Here is a 24197-nt window from a genome sequence, read left to right as displayed (position 1 = left end):
CAGCGAAACTGGACACCATCAATGTAAGACTGAAATCAAATAGTGTATCCAGAAGAGATTTCTTCAGCCAGACAGGGCCAAGATGATTTTTTTTTCATTAAGTACTTAATGGGATGTGGGCATCACAACAAGGCCAGCATTTGCTTTCCATCCCATATCGCCCTTGAACTCAGTGACTTGCATTTCAGAATCAACCAAATTACAGTGGGTCTGGAGTTACCTATAGGTCAGGAAGGCAGATTTCCTTGGTGATGGGTTAGACAGATGGATTTTTGTAACATTTCAGTCAATGAGCAGAATCTTATAGGGGTCTGAGTGTCAAGACCAACGTCAAGATTTGTGACAGAAATGGATGAGAAGTCCACCGAGGACTATCTCAATGTCAGGAATACCTCAAAAAATTTTTAATGCTTTTGACAAGTGGCAAGGCAAGTTTCTCATTAGGTAATGACGAGTTGCCAATTACACACCTTGCTGACAGCCTCACCTCACCTCACCTCATTAAGATTTAGCTTTCTATCCTATCAACCACATCAAACAAGCTAGACTTTGAGAAAACTCAACATGGAAACCAGAGCAGGCACCTGGTGAATTCAGCTCACCACTTGTTCTGAAAGACCTCTACCCTGGACACGGGGGGCCAAAATCTCACAGTACACTCCAAGGGCACTGGCCATATACACCTTACATCCACAAACATTGGTATCTGACATGTGCCAGCCTTTAAGTGCCTTCATGACACATCTTCGATCCACTGACTGTTTAATTCCGCACTCCTGTGCTGCACCACCAGCTGTACCTGAAATATTGCAGCAAAGATGCCTTTTCGTTTAAATTCACTCATGGGATATGGGCGTCACCGGCTGGGCCAGCATTTATTTTCCGTCCCTAGCTGCCCTAGAGAGTGTGGTGGTGAGCTGCTTTCTTGAACAGCTGCAATCCATACATTGTAGGATGACCCACAATACCCTTAGGGAGGGAATTCCAGGATTTTTCTGCAGTGGCAGTAAAGGAACGGTGATATATTTCCAAGTCAGGATGGTGAGTGGCTTGGAAGGGAACTTGCAGGGGGTGGTGCTCCCATGTATCTGCTGCCCTTGTCCTTCTAGATGGTAGTGGTTGTGGGTTTGGAAGGTGCTGCCTAAAGATCAGGGCCACAGATTCGACTCACGGACTAGATTAGGGTGCATCGCTGGGCTCTTTGCTCACTGTCTTAGCACACAGTCACTCTGAGCCTACTGAGATACTCATGTTCTCCCTGCATCATATTACCTTGCCTTGCATTTTGAATTTTGTCCTCAGCCAGAGATACAGGGCTCACAATACTTCTGTCTTGGCTCGCTGTTTAGCACAGACACAAAGCAAGGAAACTTGTTGCCTTTTCCCTAGGATGGGGAATTTCAAGATAGGAGACACATTTTTAAGGTGAGAGGAGATGAGACATAAGAGGCAAATTTTAACTCAGAGGGTGGTTCACGTGTGGAATGAACTTTCTGAGGAAGTGGTGGATGTGGGTACAATTACCATGTTTAAAAGGCATTTGGATGGATGTACGAATAGGAAAGGTTTGGAGTGAAATGGGCCAAGAGCAGGCAGGTGGGACTAGTTTAATTTGGGATTATGTTCGGCATGGACTGGTTGGACCGAAGGGTCTGTTTCTGTGCTGTACGACTCTATGGCTTTATGATTCTATACAGGGTTCCGATTATTTTTGTCTTGGTTTGCTGTATAACGCAGACACAAAGCAAGGAAACTTGTGCTGGTTTTTAGCAAGCTTCAGTCGAGTCAAGAGGGATAGCCCTATGTCAGGGAGTCCCAGCACAGTAAATCCAAGGCAGCCTACTATACCAACCCAGGGGCTCAGGCACAGTCACTTGGTATGGTCAGAGTCAGAACCTGCTCTGCATAAGAGGTGAGGAACTGAACATTGAGTGCCCACCACCCTGCTTGAATCTTTCTGCCCTTTTAGGGGCTATTTTGCTCCTAGAATGACAGCATGACAGATGTTCAGAGAGATGAAAGTGAGTTTCACAATTGTTTCTTTTGGTCCAGGTAGGCAGCTGCCCTGAGCAAATGAGTAGGCAGGGTTAGTGGTTTTGAGAGTTAGTGGTGTAGGGGGTTGGGCTGGGTGAGAGCAAGTGAGGGAAGGTGGAGCTGGCAATAGTGAGAGTGGCAGGGCATGAGCCTTGGTGGGAGCTGGGTACAGTAACAGAGATAGAGTGTGAGGTTTCGGAGAGGAGATGGTGGTACTTACATTGGTAGAGTGGAGAAGGTCCTTGACATTTTTCCTATAGTGCTGGGCATTCCTCCAGGTAAATGTGACTCTTCTAACTTGGGTGGTAACCTGAAACCAGATCTGGTATCGTGGCCCCTGCTGGTGATCCTGGGGGGAGAGGATGTCCCGCAGTACTGTCAGTACCTGCCTCCAATGCAGGGCACCATTTCCCCTTCTCTCACATCTGGGGTAAATGTCAGGGAACATACGGTGCAGCTCCAGGCTGACAGTGATTGCCTGGGTACATAATGGGTTTTTAAAGGTGGCATGGGCACAAAAGATGCCAGTTAACTCCAGGATACCTCAGCAGTGACGTGCTGTTCCAGAAACAGTGCAAGATAAGGTGTGGCTGGAATCAGACATGATGAGCACCACAGGGGCAGTGTAGATAGTTCATGAGGCAAGCTTGGTAAGACCATGTGGTCATACAGCACAACAGTGGCCTTCAGCCCATCAAGTCCATGCTGACCACTCTACGCTAATCCCACTATCCAGCACTTGACCAGTACCCTTGAATGTTAGGTGGACAAACAGGAAGCTGGAAGAACACAGCAAGCTGTGCAGTATCTGGGGGAAAGGAGCAGTCAACATTTCAGGTATAACCCTTCTTCAGGACCTGAAAAAGGGTTAAACCCAAAATGTTGACTGCTCCTTTCCTCCAGATGTTGCCTGGCTTGCTGTGTTCTTCCAGCCTCCTGTTTGTCTACCTTGGATTCCAGCATCTGCAGATTTTTTTGAATGTTGATTAACCTGAGAAATGATAAACAGACAATGACAGGAAGGGACAGAGAATGCAACGCTCAGAGAAAATTGACTGTTAAGACTGGAGGTGGCAAACAAAAGGACAAAATGTAAAGCATTGTACTTGAATGCACCTAGCATTCAAAATAAAGCAAGTGCAAATTGGAATAAGTAAATCTAATCTAATGGTTATAACTGAGACATGGCTGCAGGATGACCTAAATTAGGATCTGAAGATTGAAGGGTATGTGACATTTAGGAACGACAGGAAGCTAGGAGAGTTTGGATGAGCGGCTCTGTTAATTAAGGATGATTAGTAGAATTGAGAGAGAAGACCATGATTCACCTAGGAAAACTTGCTAAGCCTTGCAGTGAGGTTAATGTTGCATTTCAGCTCCCTCCCACCCTTATCTAACACTCTCAACATTACACTCTACTCCATAATCACTCATATGCTTAGCTAAGCTCACCTTAAATGCATCTGTACTATTTTTCTCTCCCATTCCATGAAGCAATACGGTTCACTCATTCCACATTCCCGGTGGAGAAAATCTTTCCAAATTCCTGATTTGACTTGGTGACTATCTTGTACTCATGATTGTTAGTTTGTACTACGTAAAATACATAACAACACTGGTTTAATATTTTCCCACAGAATTCATCACATAAATATGATCATTTCAATCACTCCAACCACTTTTTACTCTGATCTCCAACTATCTCTATTGAATGAAAGTGCTCAATGTGAACAAAAAAAATTTCAAATCCCATGTTGCACCAGTGTCCAGATTAATCTTTAATCCCTGAGGACTCTGTGATAATCCTAGATGGATGGTAGTCCTAAATGATTTTCAATCTTGACAGAAAAGGTAAAGTGACCTTTTATTTCTTAGCATTGGTCTATATTCTTGAACTATTTCCTTCCTGTACCCTTTTCTGGACTAAAAAATAAAATATAGTTTTCAATTTTTTAAAAAAGTAAATTATTTCCTTCTGGTCAACCCAATTGATTTTTTTCCAAACTAGTCATGACACTCAAAATATTAACTTTATTCCAATCATGAGGGGTGTAGATAAAGTGAATAGCAGATGTCTTTTCCCTGTAGTGGAGATTTCAAGACTAGGGGGCATATTTTTAAGGTGAGAGGAGAAAGATTTAAAAAGGATGAGGGGCAGTTTTATTTCACGGAGTATGGTTCACATGTGGAATGAACTTCCTGAGGAAGTGATGGATTTGGATAAGTGCATGAATAAGAAATATTTGGAGGGATATGGGCCAAGCGCAGGCAGGTGGGACTAGTTTAGTTTGGATTATGATCACCCTGGGCTGGTTGGACCAAAGTGTCTGTTTCTATGTTGTATGACCTTATGACTCTCTCCACAGATGCTGCCAGACCCATGGAGTTTCTCTGTTTCCATTTGTGAATTTTACCTACTCCGCACAACCCTGCTCCACCCTGCCAAGTGCATTCGCACCCTGAAGCCATGTTCAGTCCATATGTTTCCCTCTTCTCTTAATATCTCACCAGCAAAGGTTAAATATTCCAGCAGGACCCTGCATGGACCCTCTTCACCCTCTCTGCTTTGTGAAACCCAAAAATACCCAACTTGGTTACAACTCCGGAAATGGGACTGCTTGTTAAGGTGAGTAAATTTAAAAGACAAGTCAATTTACAATAAAAGACTCATTGAGAGTCAAAAGCGCAAGATGAGAAGAAAACTGAAAGACAATCAAGCTCAAAAACGAGCAATTAGAAGACAAAGGAGAATGAAGAATGAGTGTGACAGAAACAGAGAAAGGTAAAAATTGTCAGACAAAAATGTTAAAACCCAGCAGGCTCAGTCTGATATCTACCCCATTTCCCAGCAAGAATGAGGGTCATTTCTGTATTCCATGCTCCTAACCACTCTCAGAGGGATTGTGGGTCAGAATTAGGGCCATGACATCACAGTCCCCATTTTCTCCCGACCTGGGGCATACAGAATTGTGCTGTTAGACAGAGAAAAGGATAAGAAGAAAGATACAGAGACACAGCACAGAAAATGAGTCTCACTGAAGAGAGTGATGATTGGCAAAATGATACAATGAAAACGAAACAGAAGGAGAGAGAAATAGATTGGAAAGAATAATGCACAAGATTAACGGCAAGCTGAGACAGTTACATATAGAGAGAGATACAGAATTTTTCTGTTGTTGTAATCAATGCCGTGGGAAATAAATGGATTCACACAAACATATTGCAGTGCATCGATCTATCTATAATTACAATCCCTCTGTAGGGAGTTCACTTCAAGTCCATAAAACTTACTCCCTTTGATTTTTGGTTATAATTTGCTGTTAACATTTCAGTTTTGTTATGTTGGAAAGCCCTGTAATTTTTGCTGCCCTGATCTCTACTGCAGTTGTAGGGTCAAACCAATGGAGGGATATGTGCAATGAGATTCAGGAGGATCACTCAACTCCCCACCTTGGGCACATAAACAAACATATTGATCGACCAATTTTGCATAATACCACAATTAAGTTGCTCGTACATATACACATGGCTGGAGACTTGTGTGCATTGTTCCTGCGTTTTGTGTATGGAATAGGTTCAAAGCACATCAGTTTAGCTCTAGTCTGCACCCAATCCAAGCAGATGCTAACCTCATTTTAAACTCATGGAACATCCTGTTTTTAGATAACCTATGGAGATATCTAATGGGTGACAGATTCTTTTATCAATAGAAACCCCTCCATGTTAAAGGATTTCTTTTCCAGAGGTTGACCCTCCTGACAAGATTCCTCATCGCAATCCACTCCCATCAATGGCAATCAACATTAACCAGGCAGATCCAAGCTGCTACCCTGGCTTCACATTAAGCCTCCCCTTCACTCTGGTGCTTCCTGTTCGTATTTTCCTGAGGTTAGAGGCCTGATCTTGATCTTTCTCAACTTGGGCAAACTATCTATAAATGCCTCATTCTGCTGTCACGCCCAATTTCTATTGATCCTCTGGCCTCTCAGTTCATGAATGTTCACATTTGGGCCTATTTTCTAAGCCAGAGGCATACGGCTATAAAGAATCAAGGCACCAAGCAAACACAATTTCTCGTGGTACTATTAAACATTGAACATTAAACATTAATTATGTATTGTTTCCAACTAATTGACTGCTGAAGTATGCCAAAGGAAATGTCTTTTAAAAATATTAAAAAGGAAATAGAAGGATTGTTGCCCTGCCGTTTTTCAAAACTGTACAGCACACTTGTGCATTCAATTATATCTTCTGACAAATTATCAAGGTTGAACAAAAATTTGATTTTTGTCAACACAATTTGAACACGACCTTCGCTCAGAACAATTGTATTTAACGAAGCAATGTCACAGACAAAACCTTGGCTCAAACCCAGCAGGTTTTTGTCTTTCTCAAGGCACAGGCAAAGTCAGGGATTTTGTAAATCTGGAAATAGGAATTGAGCTTGGCTGTTTTGTGCACTGTCCCTGCCAATCAAAGCAGCTTCCAGTCAGGGAGATAATGAAGAAATTCATACTCATAACCACCTGCAAGGAAGTTAGACATTTTCCGACACTCTGATTCCGGATGGTAACATGGAGCTTTAACGCTAAAAGGAACCAAACAGCACAATGTGCAGATTGAGTTCATACTTTTGAATTCAGTGCAGCCTCTGTGGTACGTTGGTTCATGGATTCTATATTATTGTATCTTTAATTAGATGAAAGGCTGTTTCTGGTATAGCAGTGATGTTACTGCACCAGTAATCGAGAAGTCTGGACCAATGCCTGAGACATGATTTCAAGTATTATCACAGCAGCTGCTGGAATTTAAGTTCAATGAATAATTCTGGAATAAAAAGCTCATCTCTATCATGATGATCGTAAAACATATGAACTACCATAAAGATCAATTTGACCAATTTGGATCGACCAATTGACATCACTCTAACGGTACTGAAAACGAGGAAAGCCACATTCTAAAGTCAACCCTGCAAAGGCCTGTGCAACAACATTTGATGTCTTGTGCCAAAACTGGGAAAATTGTCCCACAGCCAAGACAAGGAATAGCCTGACCTAGTCATATATACTGAATTGTTCCAACCCGTTATAGGTCCCAAAGTCAATGGATGAGATCTGTAGCTCTACCACATCCAGTCATGAATGGTAGACAAAAATTAAACAACTAACAGGAGGAGGAGGCTCCACAAACCTTGCCATTCTCAGTGATAGGGGAGCTCAGCACATTAGCACTACCACTACCAGTGCACAGAGGCAGTATTGTGGTCCATCCACAAAATATTACAGTAACTACTAAAGTTCCTTTGACAGCACCTTCCAATCTGCAACTTCCGTCACTGAGAAGAACAAAGGCAGCAGGCATAAGGGAACACCACCACCTGAAGTTCCCCCTTCAAGCACCATCCTGACTTGGAAGAATATTTCATTGTTTCCCTTTTTAACTGTGTATGTGTATTTACATCAAATAGAGTGCAGTGGTTTAATAACGCAGCTCACTGCAACCTCCTCAAGAATAACTGGCGATGGGCAACACATGCTGGCCTTACCACAAATGGTCACATTCCATGAAATAATTTTTAATAACTAGCAACGTAACCTTCCAAATGTAACACAAGGCCATGTTAGAAAAAGTATTATGCAGTTATGATGCGAATGGTATTTTCCACAAACAGGACATGGCTGTCAGTCCAACAACATATACTTCAACCAAGCAATGGAATAACATTTGTGTATGAATATCAATGCCAGTGCGAGGCCACGCACACCCCAACGATTAGCTGATCAAATCAAACAACAAGTTCCTTCTGTAGTTTGTGATAGGCAGGCCTGATGCTTGTAATACCCAAGACAAGGTATCTGCCATCAGATGTGATTTTGCAATTGCAATTTTGCTTGCTGAACAGTCTTGAGTGTGCTAACGGTTATACTAACGATGAATTAAGATATTAGATAAGCTCATAACATGATTTATTTATGCCGTCAAGATGCAGAGTAAGTTCATACATAGAGATCCATTCCCCGAAAACACAGGAAAATGTTCAAGCCTTATGATCTTTCCTGAATAGCCAGGGCACATAGAGAGATTATAGCTCCCTATTGCTTATCCCATGGTAATAACCCTGTTAATGGCAGTTGGTTTGACAACCAATGCGCACCTCTTTTTTCCTGTAGTATAAATTGCTGTGATTGTCCAAAATCTGGCTTTCTTGCATTTGTCCTGATCACTGCATATCAAACTTATTCAGCTTCAGGTCACTCTTTTAAGAAAAATTCTAAACAAGGTAATGGAGCTATTTGTGTTTTGACCTTTACAAGATGCAAATCCAAGAAAACCATGAGGCCATTCAGCCCTTTGTGCCTATGCTGGTTCTTAGAAAGCACAGCGCAGAAGAATAAACCAGCAGTGGTTTTCAAACACTTGAGTATCTAAGCACCTCTGAGTATATTAAAGACAGTCTGAGGCAGAAGCTGTTTGCTGGTGATCTGGTGGGTAGACAGGAATTTTTTTATGATTCATACATGGGACGTGGGAACCACTGGCTGGGTCTGCATTTACTGCCCATCCTTAACTGCCTTGGTGTAGGTGGTAGTTAAACCATTGCAGTCTTTGGGTTGTTTTTTGATCCATAGTTGTGTTAGAAAGAGAATTCCAGGATATTGACCCAGTGACACTGAAGAAACAGCGATATATTTCCAAATCAGGAAAGTGCGCGACATAGAAGGGAATTTGCAGGTGATGGTGTTTGTACGTGTCTGCTGCTCTTGTCCTTCTAGGTGAGGTTCCTGGTTTTAGATAAGTTCCTGCTTGCCCAAAGGGACTGGAAATGGAGGAGTGTGTCACCTAGAGCCACATGTTCACAGCTACAAACATTCAGCTTGCATACCACAGCTTCAACTGGAATGCTCTGCGGCACATTGCTGTCCATGCTGTCACTTTTTTTGACCATGGCCACTTGCTGTAATTTGGAGCACATTGCCTCAAAGAATGGTGGAAGGAACATAAGAACATCAGAAATAGGAGCAGGAGTAGATCATCTGGCCCCTTGCGTCTGCTCCGCTGTTCAATAAGATCATGGCTTCTCCACTTCCTCGTCTGCTCCCCATAACCCTTAATTCACTTACTGTTCAAAAATCTATCTATCTTTGCCTTAAAAATATTTAACGAGGTAGCCTCAACTGCTTCACTGGGCAAGGAATTCCACAGATTCACAACCCTTTGGCTGAAGAAGTTCCTCCTCAACTCAGTCCTAAATCTGCTCCCTCTTATTTTTGAGGCCATGCCCTCTTTTTCAAGAAATTCAGTGATAACTTTCAAAAAAGGAATTAAATATACTCTTGAAAAGGCTTGTGGGGCCATTAGGGAAAAGTGGGGGAAGTGCTGTGGAAACAAATGGACAACTCTCTCCCAAAGAGCTGGCAAGACAGGGTGAATGGCCTCCGTTGGTGTTTCGATAATCCTCTTGGGGGAGCCTTTGAAAAAGGAAAGGAACATGACAAAGCAAAACAAAATGATAATTCCTAACTCTGCGGAAACTCATGAAAGAATATCCAGCACTTACTAGAACAAGCTCATAGCTTATTCAATAGAACAAACAAGTTGGAGTGGATTGCATCTTCAGCACTAAGCAGAGAAAGAGATTTATTTTAATCTTTATTCTGCTACCATTTGTGACCATTTGCTACCATTTCTCACCATTTGTGAACTACCAAAGACATTTCCATGCTTTGAAATAAATGTAATGTCAAAAACAGGACAAAACTTGGGAAGATTTCATTTGGAAGGGGAATTTTATCCCTGCCCTTTTCTCGTTCATGTGATTTGATGTTAGCAACTCAAAAGTGACCAGCTCTAAGATTTTTCCATGATCCAAGTCCATGCCACTTCCTTTCTATCCCTACCTTTTTCCTGGACACTTTCTTCTTCCCAATTCTGTGGTACTGATTGAAAACAGACAGTCAACAGACCCTTTGGTCATAATCCCAAACTAAACTAGTTCCTCCTGCCTGCTCCTGGCCCATATGCCTCCAAAACTTTCCTATTCATGTACTTATCCAACTGTCTTTTAAATGTTGTAACTGTACGTGCATCCACCGCTTCCTCAGGAAGTTTATTCCATACATGAACCATCCTCCCTGTAAAAAATTTACCTCTCATGTCTTTTGTAAATCTCTCTGCTTGTCTTGAAATCCCCTATCCTAGGGAAAAGACACCTACCATTAACCCTATCTATATCCCTCATGATTATATAAGCTTCTATCAGGTCACTTCTCAAACTCCTACACTCCATTGAAAAAAGTCCCAGCCTATCCACCTTTCTTTATAACTCAAACCCTCCATTCCCGGCAACATCCTGGTAGATCTTTTCTGAAAGCTCTCTAGCTCAATAATGCTCTTCCCATAACAGGGCAACCAGAACTGGATACAGTATTCCAGAATAGGTCTCACCAATGTACTGTACAACCTCAATATGACATCCCAACTCCTATACTCAACAGACTGAACAATGAAGCCCAACAATTGCTTTGGGTTGATTTTGGAAAGAACAACAGCAGAGCAGGAGCAGTGATAACTAACCTGCATTGGCATTTCAAACATGAAGCTTGGCCATGGGAAAGTTATCCATCTATATCTGCTCAACACTCAGAGATGGAACATAGCTGACTCGCCTCGTGTTTTCATTTTGAGTGGTTATAAATTAGGAGAACCTGTACTTATATAGAGCATCTTTCACAGCCTCAGGACATCTCACGGCGCTTAAGAGCCAATGGAGTACTTGCTCATGAAGACAAGTTGCCACAGGGATACAAGCAGTTTATAGAGAGATATCGATAGGTTAAGTCAGTGGACAAAAAAGTTGGCAAATGGAGTTGAATGTGGTTAAAGGTGAAGTTACTCATTTTGGAAGGGAAAACAAAAGAACAGGGTATTATGTAAATGGAGAAAACCTTTAGAAAGCTGCAACACAAAGGGACCTGGGCAAACTTGTTCATGAAACACAGAAAGCTTGCACACAGGTACAGCAGGTAATCAGAAAAGCTAATGGAATGTTGGCCCTTATTTTCAGGAGTTGGAGTATAACTTTAGGAAAATCTTACTGCAACTGTACAAAGTGCTGGTGAGACCACATCTGGAGTATTATGAGCAGTTGTGATCCCCTTATTTAAACAAAGATATCATTTCATTGGAAGCATTTCAGAGATGGTTTACGAGGATGTTCCCTGGTATGGGGGGATTGTCTTATGAGTAAAGGTTAAACATGTTGGGAGCCTATTCTTTGGAGTTTAGAAGAATAAGAGGTGATCTCATTGAAACATATAGGATTCGTCAAAGGCTTGACACGGTAAATGCTGACAGGATGGTTTCCCTCATGGGAGAGTCTAGGATCAGAGGGTGCAGTCTCAGAATAAAGGGGCCCCAATTTAAGATTGAGATAAGGAAGAATTTCTTCTCTCAGAGAGTTGTGAGTCTTTGGAACTCCTTGACACAGAGTGGCAGCAGAGGCCTTGTGTATATTTAAGGCTAAGGCAGATAGATTCTTGATCAGTCAGGGTATCGAGAGTTACACGGAAAAATGTAGGAAAATGTAAGTGAGGAATGTTGAATCAGCCATAACCTTTTGAATAGTGGAACAAGAGGTGTACCTCTGCTCCTATTGCTTATGGTTTCATGTAAAACACCATCACTGTTATAATCTGGGAAATTTGGCAGTCAATTGGGTCATAGCAAGCTTCTGTAAACAGCAATGAGACAATCACTGGAGAATCTGTTCTCAGTGATGTCCGTCCAGATATAAATATTGGTCGAGAACATGGGAGAGCACTCCCCTAAAGGCTTCAAATTGAACCTGGAAGTGGGTGTGGGATGAGGGGGAGGGGTTAGGGCCTAGGCTTTAAAATTTGATCCATACTACAGCAGCTCCAACAGTGCAGCATGCTCTCAGCAGTGCACCAAAGTGTCAGTCTAGAATTTATGGTGCAAACTTTAAAAATGCAGCTTTAACCCACGCACCACGACGCCTGATTCGGAGGTGAGTGAAGTCCAGCTACTGAACACGCAGGTTAAACTTCTGTCTGCATTGCCACAACTATAGTGCTAAGACAGTGTTTCAAGCGCATGAAAAAATTGCACATGAAAACATGTGGCAAGGTGCCCACTTTATGAGTGTCAGATAACCCACTTGTACCATATTTGACTGCTCCTTTAACCTGAAAAAACAAGTTTGATTTTGCTTTCCCGGGCTCGATATCTTCACAAAGAGATATGTCCACTGTGTTAAGCTTGAGTGTTGCCAGTTGGTGTAGAGCAGTTATGTTCTTGAATGACCGGTACAGATTACTTGCTACATTCAGCAACGCCGCACCTATTTCCTTGCTGAAGACATCTCTCTGTTATTAGACACATCGGTTTGAGGCTGATTTTAAGGATAATCTTCCGTCTCATCTCAACCTCAGTCCACTCCCTGTAACTCTGCTCATCCCCAATCCCTTCCAACCCTGCAACCCAGCTCCCCCGATCAGTTTTGGACCGAGCCGTACCATTTCTCTCGTTTGTTTTGAGTTCAGAAAGGAAGGAAGAGGAAGGAACAGACCAACAAAACAAGGAACCAAAGTGAAAAGAAGACATTCGCAGAATGATTCAACACAGGAGGCCACTCAGCCCACAATGCCTGTGGCAGTCCATCGATTGCCTAGCACTCAGTCCCACTACCACAGCTCTCAAAGGCCTGCCAACGCTTCCCCTCCAAGTACCTATTTGTGAAAGTTACTATTCAATTGGATTCCAGGCTGTGGAAGTCGGCAGTGCGCTCCAGATCATTGGCAACTCGTGCATTTCTTTTTTTAAAAAAAGAAATAAAATATTCTCCTCAGGAAGAAAGTAGGGAAGAAAAAGGATGATATGGGAGAGAAAGGATGAGGTTCCAGATCCGGAACAAGGAGAGAGTCAGTGACAGAGTATGTGGCCGTGCACAGTCTGTGCAATACGGTACCGGAATAAGTGCTCATTTCACTTGACCGGTGATGCACAATTGACATGAAAAATTGATGCAAGCTGTAACCACACTGTGTAAAAAGTCATAGATGACATCCAGAAGACTGCTCAGATTTCTGTCAGAAATTAACATCTCCTTTTCTCCACTGTTTAAGGTAACCTCTAGTAGTTCTGATCACCGTTTAGACACGGCTGCTGGTCAGCCACTAACAATCTGTCACCTTTTTTCACCACTCAGGCATCTAACCAGCGATGTTAGGCTTGACACAGAAATCATTTCCAATTAAATCACCTCCTTGTCCCCTGATCTGCAGCACCTACCCCGCTCTGCAACCCCTCCATAGTCCAGCAGCTTCCTTATTTACTTGCTTATTTTGAGCTGATGCTTAAAACATGCCTCAGCTAGTGCTGTGTTACCACACATCATATGCACAATATATATTTTAAAAAAATAAACTGATGCCACCGGATAGATTAATAGTGTAATAAAGGAGAAAAGAAAAAGTCTAAACTGAATAGAGAAATACCTGATCTTGTTGTTGGACCCCTTTCCCTGAAGCAGTCCCTTCCTTTGCTGTAGTCATGTTCACCTATTTCCACCCACCGCAGGGGTAGCAGGGCGAGCGTGTTTAAGCAAACAGGAAGCTCTGTGCTCTCAGCAGCCTTGGGTATTTAAAGAAAACATTCACAGCAAAACCACTGGCAGAAAAACAAAGAGAGAGAGAGTGGGAGAGAAACTGAGAAGCAAAGACTACGACAGTCTTCTCTGAAGAGAGGATGGTGGAGATGGGAAGGTTAAGAATCCTCTGCTCCTCAATGAGCTACAAACCACTGCAGTCGTCACAGCAACTGATAACTGCCTGGCAACCGACACTGGGCAGCCAAGGCTTTCAGAGACAACTGACTGAGGATTGTCCCTGTCGCACTGAGTACGCAGCAGCACCGGCAGGAAGGAGAAAGGAGCTTTGTACGGCACTCAGAAGACAGCGCGTCCGCTCACGTGTGTGATGTGATTCTGTGTAAATGCTGGAAGGAGTGGTGGCAGGTGGGGACCTCCCTCAGGTCCACGCTTCAGGTAATTAATATAGCAGGAGAGGCCAGTGTGTCAAACTCAATGTAGCTGCTTAGGTGCAGGCAGTTCAATGTTTGTCTCTATGTCTGACAGAACTGTGGCAATTTGAAATAGATGGTTTGGGTTCGGTTAGATAATATGAAGAAGTAAGTAGACATTTAGTCACAGATATGGGATCTTTATTGCTTTTTGATCTTTATTGCTTTTTGATCTTGTATGCTACGACACAAGTGAAAAGAAATAAACTGAACAGACGAATATTGTGTTCTGTGCTTTCACACAATGGGGAGCCGGACTTCTGCTTCAACCGTTCAGATAAGACACACTGTCATGTTGCGTTTGCTTGTGTGAAAGCACTTCAGAAGTATCTGGCTGGCTTCAAAACCACAGTCCACAATACTTTAAACGTGCGCAAGGTGCTGGATAAATGCAAGCATTTTCTAAAATATATTTCATTATTTTTTCCTGCTTAACCTCAGTTGGCTCTTATGGATTGTTTTCCAACTCTCCTTCCACCAGCAACATAAAATATTTCAATTGGGTGTTTCTGGGATGCACTGCCTGGAAATATGTTGGAAGCTGAGTCAACAGAGATATTCAACAGGGATAATTGAATAGAAAGAGTGTACAAGGGTGTAGGGAAAGGCAGGGGAATGGCATTTGGTCATAATGCTTGTGGGAGAGTCAGGACAGACACAATAGGCTGAATGGTCTCCTTCTGTGCTGTGACAATTCTGTGATGCTGTGTGCATTTTTGTCCTATACTGATGAAAAATAACATTCCCTATCTTTGACTGAAAACAAAAAAAAAATGCTGGAAATCACAGCAGATCAGGTAGTACCCATGGAGAGACAGCAAGCTCGTGTTTCGAGTCTAGATGACTCTTCATCATTCCTGGAGTCTCCAAAAATGAAAGATCATTTTCCTTAAGCTGCAATAAGTGAATGGCTGTGAAACAGAAAGTGGGTGTTCTTTTCTGGTATATTATCTTTGAACATTCAACAAGATGGAATTGCTGTGGGGATGGGATCTGGGGTGAATAAGTTAAACTGTTTGATTCAGTAGGCTGTTGGACACAGGAGGACAATTGATGAAGACTTCTTGGGTGTATTTAAACAGAGATGGAAACCAAAGGCTACCAGTCCAAAGGACTACAGGCTGTCTGACCCTGCCCATCCCTCAGCACACCAGTCCATCAGAGATAGACTAGAGAATAATGCCAGTATCATCATGATTTGAAAGCTCGCCACTCCTCAGAAAAGATGTCCTTTTTCTCTGTGTTATTTTGAAGAACTAACTAACAAGGCAAAGTTTACAGCGTGTTTGTATTTTTGTCTGACAAGTTGGTGATAACCCACATTTCGGCAGTGATATTTACGGTTGGAAACTAGGCCAAAGCATTTAAAGGGTGCTGTCATTTGTTGAAGTATCTTTCAAAGCTCTTAAGCAGAAGAGTGAGGATGGCACATGCAGAAAATGATCCAGCTACTTCTCAACGTCATCAACTGTCTCATCCCTAATTACTTATCTGAACTTTCATTCAAAGACTTATAAAACTCCCAACGGCAAAATTCATTCTGCAACAGGTTGGTCACATGCTGCAGTGCAACGCAGTCCCAAGGAGAACCAGATCAGTTTCCAGAGTGAATTAGTTCTGGTCATGAACCATGGGCTCTAGGAAATTTTCCCAATACATTACATTAACCAGCCTATCCCAACCCATGCTCCCTCATCCACTCACCCCTGAAAGTAATTACTGTAACATCAAGTGTATAAATTGCAGCTTCAAGCTTAGTTTATGTTCTCAAATGTTTTGGTGTAACTTAGAAACAAGTCACTTTCAACAAAATGGTCAACACAACAGCACAAACACAATTCAGATTCTCATCAGAATCACTCCTTCAAAGCTGCAAAACTGCCTTCTTATTGTAATATCTCTCTTCTAACCATCAGGCTTTTAAATTTCAAACCTACACATTAACTACCTACTGGTTCAGGGGATGCTCTTGTTTCAAAGTCTTTGAGAAGGACCCCCTCTTATCTTAGACTTCACTTTAGGTTCCCAATATTGTAGCTGATCTGAGAATTAAACCTGCAAACTGTATGTTCGCAAAAACTCAATAAGTAGCAAAAGGGGGAATAATTCCTTCAGTCACCCTTAATCTCTCCACAGCATTAACAAACATAGAATTGTAGAAACCCTACAGTGTAGAAGCAGGCCATTTGGCTCGCCGAGTCCACACTGACCCTCTGAAGAGCATCAGTCCCCCTACCCTATCTGTAACCCTGCATTTTCCATGGCCAGTCCACCTAACCTGCACATCTTTGGACTGTGGGAGGAAACCAGAGCATCTGAAGAAAACCCATTCAGATATGGGGAAAATGTGCAAACCCCACACAGACAGTCGCTCATGGCTCGAAGTGAATCTGGGTCCCCGGAGTTGTGAGGCAGCAGAGCTAACCACAGTGCCACCATACCATCCCAACAATGTGGAATATACCATCCTCTTTCAATTCCACTCCTCTCTCCCAAATTACACTGGACTGGTCTCATAGCTCAAGCTCCATTACTACTTCTGCAAACACAAACAGCATATCTCTTCCTTTGCCCATCAAATCCAAAGCCTCATCATGATCCATCCTCATTTCCCCTCTCTTGTCTTTGTCGATATGCCAGGCCCAATGATTTAGTTCTACAAAGCTATGAGTACAATCATGAAAACTTCTTCTGTGCAGTAACTCACACTGTTCGGTAAATTGGTTTCCATACTTCTTACATAAAACAGAGGCTACACTAAAACACATCACTACTTCATTTACTGCTGTAAAATGCTTTGGGATGTGCTGAAGATGTAAAAGGTGCTATATAAATGAATGCCATACTATTTTTACAACTACATTTATGATTTTACTGACATCATTCATGGAAGAATGCTTTCTGGGCCTATCCTTTTCATGAAGCAATTTTTTTTAAATGTGCGCATTTAATTTGGAAGTCACAGATTTTCCAATCTGCTATTAATTTAACACCATCATTAATCTATTTAAACTGAATTAATTAATGTCAGAATTAAAATCATCAACTAAAAATCTGGAGGACAACCTTGCCATTCAGTTTCATCTGTCATTGATTTAACTCTAAGGACAACATAACTATATTTCTGCAAATCTGACGGGTTTTCTATCATTGTTTTTTTCTAAGCTTAAAACTGCTGAACAGTGTAGAACACAATTAGAGCACAGCACACAGACACAGGGAAGAAGTTTCTATTTATAGGACAGTCTGACACAAATGGGAAATGAGAAATCTTCTGTTATTTCTTGGAGTCATGATGCAGACAGGCTCCATTGCATTCTTTTAGGATTGAAAGGGATCAGAAAATACAGCCCTTTTCGTTTCACAGCAAAGCAGTCGGGTAAGTTCTTGGGACAAACTGTCGAGGAAGTTCTCTGCTGCATGGCACTTTTGAGTGCTGATATTTTTCATCATCCGATGCCTCCTACCGATAGCAAGGCTGACAGAAACGACCATGATGGACAATCATCAAAATGAATGACTGTCTGCCATCCCATTCCAAAACTCAAACCTGACTTACGCAGTGCCACTTGACAATGTTTACATTCCAACAGCAATAACTGACAACAACAATTTTACTTTCTCTTCAAAACTGAGGGGTAAAATTACACAGATAAATACGCTAGAAATGCAGTTGACATTTTTCAACCCAGAGTACCCTACACAGCGAGCTGCAATTACAGGACTGTATCAGATTGGGATCATGTGTAAGAATAGCTGCAACACACTTGGTGAATAACAATGGATGACACTGCTTCACCCACAGTGGAGAGAGGTCAATATAACGTTCTGATTATTAGAGTAAAAATAGGGCTACCCATTGAGATTTCTATTACTACTGGATTTCTTTAGAAAAATAGAATGCACTTTTATTAAAAGCACTGAAGTATTGTCAGTGAAGTCATTGAGAATCTATTCGATCCATAAAATGATGGAAGCGCACAACAGCACATTTAGCATTCAAAAAGGTACAAAGTCAGAATAATGACTTTGGGTGGGATCTTAACTCCATCCTGAAGAATGGACCAAATAAATTAGAATTAGAATTGGGTTTATTGTCACATGTACTCACATGAGTACAGTGGAAAGTTTACAGGTCACCCGTTGTGGCGCTATGTTAAGAACCAAGGTACCTAGGTACAGAAACTTAGGTACAAAGCAGAAAAGTAAAGAAACAAAGTTAAAAAGTTAAACATTACAGTCCTTTTCAATAAAAGGTATAAAAGCAAAGAAACACTGTTAACAGTTCAACACCACAGTCCATTAGTGACAACACAGTGTGGAGCTGGAGGAACACAGCAGGCCAGGCAGCATAGAGGAGCAGGAAAGCTGAAGTTTCGGGTCGGGACCCTTCTTCAGACCTTCTTCACCCTGCTGTGCTCCTCCAGCTCCACAATGTGTTCCTCCAGCTCCACACTGTGTTCCTCCAGCTCCACACTGTGCTTCTGCAGCTCCACACTGTGCTCCTCCAGCTCCACACTGTGTTCCTCCAGCTCCACACTGTGTTCCTCCAGTTCCACACTGTGTTCCTCCAGCTCCACACTGTGCTCCTTCAGCTTCACACTGTGTTCCTCCAGCTCCACACTGTGTTCCTCCAGCTCCACACTGTGTTCCTCCAGCTCCACACTGTGCTCCTCCAATTCCACATTGTGCTCCTCCAGCTCCACACTGTGTTCCTCCAATTCCACACTGTGCTCCTCCAGCTCCACACTGTATTCCTCCAGTTCCACACTGTGTTCCTCCAGCTCCACACTGTGCTCCTCCAGCTCCACACTGTGTTCCTCCAATTCCACATTGTGCTCCTCCAGCTCCACACTGTGTTCCTCCAATTCCACACTGTGCTCCTCCAGCTCCACACTGTGTTCCTCCAATTCCACACTGTGCTCCTCCAGCTCCACACTGTATTCCTCCAACTCCACACTGTGTTCCTCCAGCTCCACACTGTGCTCCTCCAGCTCCACACTGTGTTCCTCCAGTTCCACACTGTGTTCCTCCAGCTCCACACTGTGTTCCTCCAGCTCCACACTGTGTTGTCTCTGGCTCCAGCATCTGCAGTTCTTGCTGTCTCCCTGTCCATAAGTGCCTGGTCATGCTGGGCTCGTGCTCCTCACAAAGGTTCGACCTCCCCTGCTCTGGGCTTGTCCTCGGCCCTGTCACTGCCCCAGGCAGCCTGTTCCTGCTCCTGCTGCTGACTTGGACTGCCTGCTCTCAATGACTTGCAGCCTCAGGCAGCATCGATGATGTCCAGGGTGAAAGCTGGTGTGGACTCCTGGCCTTGGAGTGGACATGGATCCCGGCCTCAGCGTGGACTCGAACTCCTGGCCTCAGCGTGGACTCGAACTCCCAGCCTCAATGTGGACTCGAACTTCCGGCCTCAGCGTGGGCTCGAACTCCTGGCTTCGGGCTCAAACTCCCGGCCTCAGTGTGGGCTCGAACTCCCGGCCTCAGTGTGGGCTTGAACTCCTGGCCTCAGCGTGGTAATGAGCTCCCGGCCTCAGCGTGGACACGAACTCCCAGCCTCAGTGTGGGCCCGAACTCCTGGCCTCAGTGTGGGCTCGAACTCCCAGCCTCAGTGTGGACACGAGCTCCCGGCCTCAGCATGGACTCGAACTCCCGGCCTCAGCACGGACACGAACTCCCGGCCTCAGTGAGGACTCAAACTCCCAGCCTCAGCGTGGACTCGAACTCCTGGCCACATTTTAGATAAGAATGGTACACGAAGGCCATTCTGCCCTCTCAGGTCAATGTACAGGATCCTATTGCACTCTCTTGAAGAAGATCAGGGGAGTTATCCATGGTGTCTTGGTCAATATTTACCCCTCAATGAACATCATTTGAAATAAGAACGTATCATCTAGTCATTATTACATCACTATCTGTGGTCGCCTCAACTCTTATTCGCCAATGACCACATTTCCGAAGTACTTCATTTGCTGTAAAGAGCCTGGAGACATCCTAAAGAAGCTATATAAATGCAAATATTTCATTCTTTTATCCACAATAATGATCAGGTACATTTCTAACCTAATGCATCTACCTGGAAAATAATGGAAGGCCCTGACAGTGATAAAGGATTAGTAGTAACATCAGCATTCCATCCTGTCCCAAAGATTTCCAACAAGTGGTTTACAGTTGTGAGACTGTATCTTCATTCATTTCCAGACAAGTTCCAATCTGAACCATTATTATCTCGTACATAAAGACAATTCGTAAATAGCCCAAGGATGTCTGAACATTTCTCTGCATCAGTACCAAGTAAACAAATCGGAGATTTGCAGGAAACCAGTTTACTCAAGAAAGGCTGGCATACAATTTTCAAACATCTTCCTGTAATTAATTTTTATTCTAGGATTCAAGATTTTTCACTGCATTTATTTACTATAGCAATCAATTTGTTGCATTTTCTTTCTAAATACAGGCTACTGTTGTTGTACTGTTTGAGACTGCTGTAAAGAGAGAATAACTCATTGTTAGCACAGGGTCAATTTCTAGAGCAAAGTTCATCTCGCAGGAGAAAGTCATCCCCTGGCGACTTTGACAACATCTACCAAACCCATGACTTCTACCAACTAGAAGGAGAAGATGCATAGGAGAACCATCATCTGCACACTCCCCTCTGACTTACACATCATCCTGACTTGCAGTTGTATTTGCCATTCATTCATTGCTTCTGGGTCAAAGTCCTAACTGCATTGTGGGTGTACCAATAATCCCCTTCCTGTTCATCCCTTTGGGTGGCACGGTGGCTCAATGGTTAGCACTGCTGCCTCACCGTGCCAGGGACCCAGGTTCGATTCCACCCTTGGATGTCTGTCTGTGTGGAGTTTGCACATTCTCCCTGTGTCTGCGTGGGTTTCCTCTGGGTGCTCTGGTTTCCTCCCACAGTCCAAAGATGTGCAGGCTAGGTGGATTGGCTGTGCTAAATTGCCCGTAGAGTACAGGGATGTGTAGGTAAGGTGAATTAGCAAATGGGAAATGCAGGGTTATGGGAATAGGGTTGGGGGGTGCATCTGGGTGGATTGCCCTACAGAGGCTCAGTGTGGACTTGTTGGGCCAAATGGCCTGTTTACCCACCGTTCGGAGTCCACGTCTTCAGTGGATCAAGAAGGAAACCCACCATTACCTTCTCATGATTAATTAAGGCCAGACAATAAAGGCTGGCCTGAGCTATGATGCTCACATCCTGTAAATGCATAAAAAAAGTCTGATAAGCAAACATCAACTTTCAGTCCTGGATGGGTGTACCCAGCTGATGGATTGAAGATTAACAAGAATATCTGTGGATAGGAATAATTGGCAACTGAGTAACAGAGTGATGGCTGCAGAAATACTGATACTGTTGAAATGATGAACAAAAACGGAAGTTGCTGGAAAAGCTCAGCACGTCTGTGAAGGAAAAAATAGAGTTAACGTTTCAGGTCCAGTGACCCTTCTTCAGAACTGTGCTGAGCCCAAAACGTTAACTCTAATTTTTCTTCACAAATGCTGCCAGACCTGCTGAGCTTTTCCAGCAACTTTGTTTTTGTTCCTGATTTACAGCATCTGCAGTTCTTTTGGTTTTTACTCTTGAAATGATACTGGGGTGGTGGACATTACAAATCTGGGATTGGTCAAATGTTCCACTCATCTAAGTGGCATGTCTGTTCTTGAGATGTGGCAGAGAGAAAGGAACCAATGTTTAAAAGATCAAGTGGTTTGTGGGGAATCTATGACTGTATTCAGACTGTGGAAGATGTAAGGGACCCATTATTGTATTCAGTCTGTGGAAGATGTAAGGGGTCCATTACTATATTCAGACTGTGGAATATGTAAGGGACCAAAGTGCCTTCAATGAAGATATGGAGTTGCAGTCACCAAACACGTGACAACAGCAAAGGAACAGAAAAAGTCATTACAGTGAGGGAAATAAGTGTGAAACGGCGATCAATATTTGTGCACCTATCACTAAACTGGAAATTCATTTGCTCAAAGGTAGTCAGCAAGGCCTTCCTTGCTCTTAATTTGAAACCTAAACTCTTCTGCGCTCACGATCAGTCATGATCTTGGTGCTGAATAAAACTCAATTGGGCTGACAAACTCTTTTGTTTTAATCAAAGCAAGTTAGCAGTTAACTTTGAAGAACAGTGAGGAGACATTATACAGCAGGGGGGTATGCGTAGGCAAGTTAATAGTTGGGTAGCTAAGTTGGCGAATGCAGTTCCAACAATTGATAAACTCAAAAGGATAACAAATAATGACAGAAAAGGAATGGAATTGTCCCTAGCATCACTGGTATCTCAATTAACAAACAGGAAGGTGCTATATAAGTGCACATCTTTCCTTTCATAAGTGTGATATAGCATATTTGTTTTAATCTGTGCAATACCGACATTCAGTCAAAATTTGTATTCAGTTTTTATTTTTAAGAATGAATTTCCAGACTATCAGTTGCAGGCATTGCTAATAAGATCAGTGTTTATTACAATTTCCCACTTGCCCTGGAGAAGGTGATGATGGGTATTCGTCTTGAACTCCTGCGGTCTGTGTGCTGCAGGAACACCTAGAGTGATGCTCAGACGGAGTTCAAGAATTTGCATCCAGGTAATGGAGAAGATATGGTCGTGAATGCCAAAGTGTGCACAGTGTGTGAATTGTTGGAAAATTTTGAGCTGACATGGTTTCTACTCAACCACTGACCACTGAATTAAGAGAAGCAGTAGTGTAATGGTAATATAGTAATCCAGAACTCCAGACTAATGTTCTTGGGTCATAGGTACAAATCCCACCAAGGCAGATCGTGCAGTGTGAATTCAATAAAAATCTGGAATTAGAACTAGTCCACAAAACCAATGTCAAGTATTGTAATAAACCCATGTGATTCACTGATGTCCATTTGTGAAGGAAATCAATCATCCTTACCTAGTCTGGCCTACAAGTAACCACAGACCCACAGCAAGTAGGTTGACTCTTAAACTGCCCCCTGAAATGGTCTCGTAAGACATGCAATGCAAATGGGGAATAAATGTTCATCCAGCCAACCATGCTTACATCCTTTTAAGGAATTAAAATAAATTTGCATTCCTTAAAATGTACATCTTCTCCTGGATGGCCATAGAAGCAGTAGATTTGTAGCACTTCTTGCAATGACAGCAATGACAATGCGAGATGTGTAGTGAGTGCTTTATATTATTTATTTTGAACAGGGTAGTCGAATTTCAATTTCCATGGTCAATGAAGAATGGGGTTGGCTCGGGAAGGGGAGAGTGTACAATGCCCAGTTTTCGAACCCTCTGTAGAGTCACTATCCTCCTTTCCCCACACCCCCTTCATTGATCCACCCAAAACTGGACCGAAACACAGATGTAAATCTAATCTGATAGCTCCAGTTGTTTGCTGCATGGCGGCTCAATGGAAAATGACCTCTTACACTATGATTTACAGTAGCATGCAGCTTTTACTGGATTCAAATGCACTATTGAGAGCATCACCTCTCAAACAGAGTCACAGGTTTCTGAGGCTAATATGACAGTACCATCACATCATTTTGTACCTCTATAGTTTTGCTGCCACTCATACAATAATATTTCATAGCATTCCAGACCTGTCAGCTTGGACCATGTCAAGGCTTAAAATATCCCTAATTGGCACATGCACAATCAGTGAAGTTAGAATCTGAAAGGATAATAGGAGCCTGTCCAGCTCAATGTAAACATAATAGTACCCAGCCATTTCTGACAAGATAGGTTTTAAATTTCAATGTGTATGAAACTGTAGAATGGAGTTATGATGCAGCAGGTGAGCTTCAGTGCCAAGCTTGCTGCTTTTTTTAAATATTTACCAATGGGATGTGGGCATTGCTGGCCAGGCTAACATTTATCATCTGTTCCTAGTCAACCTTGCTGGATTGATGCACCAGCTTTGGTTGTTCTATATCAAGAGACAACTTCCACCAGTGTTTGCCATTCCAAATGACACTCATTCTCTGGTCTTCCCTCGCTCACTCGCATCACATGCAGCATCCCATGCTTTGCCATCTTGGGACGAGT

At 42.9% G+C, this 24197-nt stretch overlaps 1 protein-coding gene across 1 annotated transcript in view; it reads right to left on the bottom strand.

Moving 5' to 3' along the window:
• Positions 1-13634, bottom strand: part of dpp6a (dipeptidyl-peptidase 6a) — a 656996-nt gene extending 643362 nt beyond the window's left edge. Inside the window, exon 1 of the mRNA XM_048605902.1 lies at positions 13551-13634. Within this exon, the coding sequence (XP_048461859.1) occupies positions 13551-13607 (57 nt within the window). The 5' untranslated portion in view covers positions 13608-13634. The remainder of the gene's footprint in view (positions 1-13550) is intronic.
• Positions 13635-24197: the final 10563 nt, after the last annotated feature.

The sequence above is a fragment of the Rhincodon typus genome, chromosome 2 (assembly GCF_021869965.1).
Source record: "Rhincodon typus isolate 14 chromosome 2, sRhiTyp1.1, whole genome shotgun sequence".
Classification (NCBI taxonomy): Eukaryota; Metazoa; Chordata; class Chondrichthyes; order Orectolobiformes; family Rhincodontidae; genus Rhincodon; species Rhincodon typus.
This window is presented reverse-complemented; position numbering and strand designations above follow the sequence as displayed.